This window comes from Hevea brasiliensis, chromosome 17, assembly GCF_030052815.1.
Source record: "Hevea brasiliensis isolate MT/VB/25A 57/8 chromosome 17, ASM3005281v1, whole genome shotgun sequence".
In the NCBI taxonomy this organism is placed as follows: Eukaryota; Viridiplantae; Streptophyta; class Magnoliopsida; order Malpighiales; family Euphorbiaceae; genus Hevea; species Hevea brasiliensis.
This window is the reverse complement of record NC_079509.1, coordinates 20,306,459-20,309,702: the sequence shown is the minus strand read 5'-3', so window position 1 is coordinate 20,309,702 and position 3,244 is coordinate 20,306,459. Positions and strand designations below refer to the sequence as shown.

At 31.2% G+C, this 3,244-nt stretch overlaps 1 protein-coding gene across 1 annotated transcript; it reads left to right on the top strand.

Annotated features, from left to right (window-relative positions):
* The first annotated feature begins 1,575 nt into the window (after positions 1-1,575).
* On the top strand, positions 1,576-2,757 carry LOC110641724 (calmodulin-like protein 3). Its single transcript, XM_021793543.2, has one exon. It carries the CDS (start codon positions 1,663-1,665, stop codon positions 2,350-2,352), a length of 690 nt encoding a protein of 229 aa, XP_021649235.2. The 5' UTR covers positions 1,576-1,662; the 3' UTR covers positions 2,353-2,757.
* Positions 2,758-3,244: the final 487 nt, after the last annotated feature.

The window sequence follows — 3,244 nt, the reverse complement described above, 5'->3', positions numbered from 1 at the left end:
CGTGGCAGGCAACTCAACAATGCAATACTTGATACCTTCTTGAGTCACCCATTATCGTTGAGCAGAACACAACAGGAAACAACCACCAAAAGAACGGCAAGGGAACGAAGTGACCGCTAATAACTAGAACCACACTTGAAAAAAAAAACAAACAAGACCCAAAGCTAGACCTTCTCTGTCAAAACCTTGGTAGCTCCATAGGTTGAGATTGGAATCACCGTTGGAAGAGGCAGCAGCGCTTACAGCTTTTCAATCTCTTATAACCAATAGTCGGCGGTCACACATGCAGGACCGATAGAATCACCTACAAGGCGAGAATAATTACAAAACCATACAATTAGATCCTTGACAAAACTCTCCCTTGAAACGTTTCTTAACTATAATTTTACCGCACATTTTTAAATCACAAAATCTATTATTTTAGATGATTTAAAATTTTTACGTTCTATTTTTTAAATTTTCAATTATATCATTTTTTTTTATTTAGAAATGTTTTTTATCTCTCATTTTTAGTCATTTAATTTGAAAAAAAATCTCTAGTCTCTTATATATACCAGTCTTCATTGTCTCTCATATCATAGGTTCTTTTTATTTTTTGTCATTAATATATATATATATATATATATATATATATATATATATATATATATATATATATGAAGAATTTTATATTTTAAAGTTTTTAATAATAGATCTGGAGTTCATAGTATTACTAGATTAATTAAAAAATATTTTAAATGAATTTTTCATTTAATTTTTTTTGTTGATTTTGTTAATATTATTGTTTCCATTAATAATTTTAAATAAAGTTTTCCACTTACGTCAGGAGATAAATTATGTGATAGGCAAAAGATTAAAGACTTGTTGATGCATATTTTCAATAATTTAAACTCTTTACTATACAAATTGTACGTGTAGCAATGCAAATAAAGTTTAAAATAATTATTTATATATTTAAAATAATAATTAAGGTATTTTAATAATCTTTATATTTATTATACCATATTATATCATTTAATTAAATAAGAAAAAATTATTAAATTATCTTATACCGTGCTATCTTTTCAAATGTATTAATAATAAAAATTATTCAATATAATACAATATAATATAAATATCATATATTAATAAATTATATTACACTCAATTTAAATCGGGATAAAGCACCTATTTGCTATGATTAACCCAAAGCAACCTCATTTATACCCCAACTCACAATGAAAAGGGCAAAATCTCACACATAGACAAGAGGAGGGCCTTCCCCTACCTGAAAAGGATAGAGGAAGTCCTCAAAATAGGTAGTAGAAAGTGGCGCCTTAAAACCCGAAAAGGCTAGAGAGAAAACTGGAGAAGGAACATCTCTCTCTAGAAATAGAGAGAAAAAAAGCTCTAATTTGAGTAAGGCTTCACTCATAGAATTTGGACAAGTGTCAGATAAACATCTAAAAATATCATGAAATTTTAGTGTACCTTGATGTACTAAAGCACCTTTTAATTAATTAAGTTTACTGTCATAATAATCCACGCGGTTTGTGGGGATCAAAATTCACACCAAATACCGCGTTCTTCTGCCTTCAAACTAAATGCTCAACCACCTTTCTTTGTCCTTTCTCGCTTCTCTCTTCTCCCTTCTCTATCTTTATTCTTCCATTTCATCCAAACATGGTCTCATCAGCTGCTATGCTCTTACTTCTACTTTTTCTCTTCCTCGCTGGTCTCTTTAATATTTACTTCTATGCTCCTTCCAAGAAGCTGTGTTCTTGGCTCCAATCTTTTCTCTTCAAGAATCCTTCAGCTTCTTCCGAAGTTTCTCCACAGATGAAAAGGAACACTAGCACTTCTTGTGATAATAGCAAGAACAAGGGACAGCTGAAAAGTGTGTTTGCTACGTTTGACAAGAATGGCGACGGGTTTATAACAAAACATGAGCTGAGAGAGTCACTCAAGAACATAAGAATCTTCATGACGGAGAAGGAAGTTGAAGAAATGGTGGCAAAGGTTGATTCTAATGGAGATGGGTTGATAGATTACGAAGAGTTTTGCTTCTTGTGCGAGGACATCATGGGAGATGGTGGTCAAGAATTAGAGGATGATGGTGGGAATGGAGAAGCAGAAGGGCAAGGAGATTTGAAGGAGGCATTTGATGTATTTGATAGAGATAAAGATGGATTGATATCTGTGGAAGAACTTGGATTGGTATTGTCTTCTTTGGGATTAAAGGAAGGAAAAAGAATAGAAGATTGCAAAGAAATGATTAAAAAGGTTGATATGGATGGAGATGGAATGGTTAATTTTGATGAATTTAAGAGGATGATGAGGAGTGGAAGCACCAAGCTTATCCCTGTCTGCTAAAAACTATTCTCAATCTCCAATTTCTCCATGCATGCTTCTATGAAATTCTCTGGTAAGTCTATTAATTAAAATTCTCTTCATATTTATGAACTTACTAGAATGAAACAGGAGCTAAGCTAGCTTAATTATTCCTGTTTCTTGCCTACTTAACCAACTTCGGTTCAGCGACAGAGGTAAGTATATGAGCATGAATGGTCTTCTTCTGATCTAACCTTAACCAGGAGGAATTTTTTTTTTTTTTCAAACCTCAGCTGTAACATATACAGCAAGCTTGAAGCTTTTCGTTTAGTAGCAGTGGTAGATTAATATTATAAATTAAGGCTTTTTTTACTCTTAATATGTATATACTTGTGCATATTGTGCATTATCTTTTAATTTCAATTGTGTGTGCTTTTTCATGCTCAATCTTTTTCCCTTCTGTAAATATTTCATAATTGCATTTGCTACAAAATCAAGAAAATTCCCATTCATTCATTCGCCTTTCTTCTAATTTTACATCAAATTTAAAGTTTTACAAAATTTCAATTGAAAAAAGCATAGAGATTGAACTAATAAATATGATCATCGATTCAATTTCCATATTTTGAGCTTAATTACACTTTATTATCAATATATGAAGATAAAATGACCTTTTATCTATAAAATAGACCTGGGGTAGAAAAAATAGTTTTAAAGTCTATTTCTAGGTCAAGAGAAATGGTAAAAGGTTCTTTTGATATAATTAGTTTCTGATACTTAAATTTAAAATTTTTTACAATTTTAAAGGCGACTTCAATATCATTAATATCATTGAGCTAGAGCCGGTGACTAGAAAGAGGTGTTATTGAAAGATAGAAATAGCAAAGTATATGAACCATACATGGGTAGTGAGTAGGAATATTATCTGAGAATC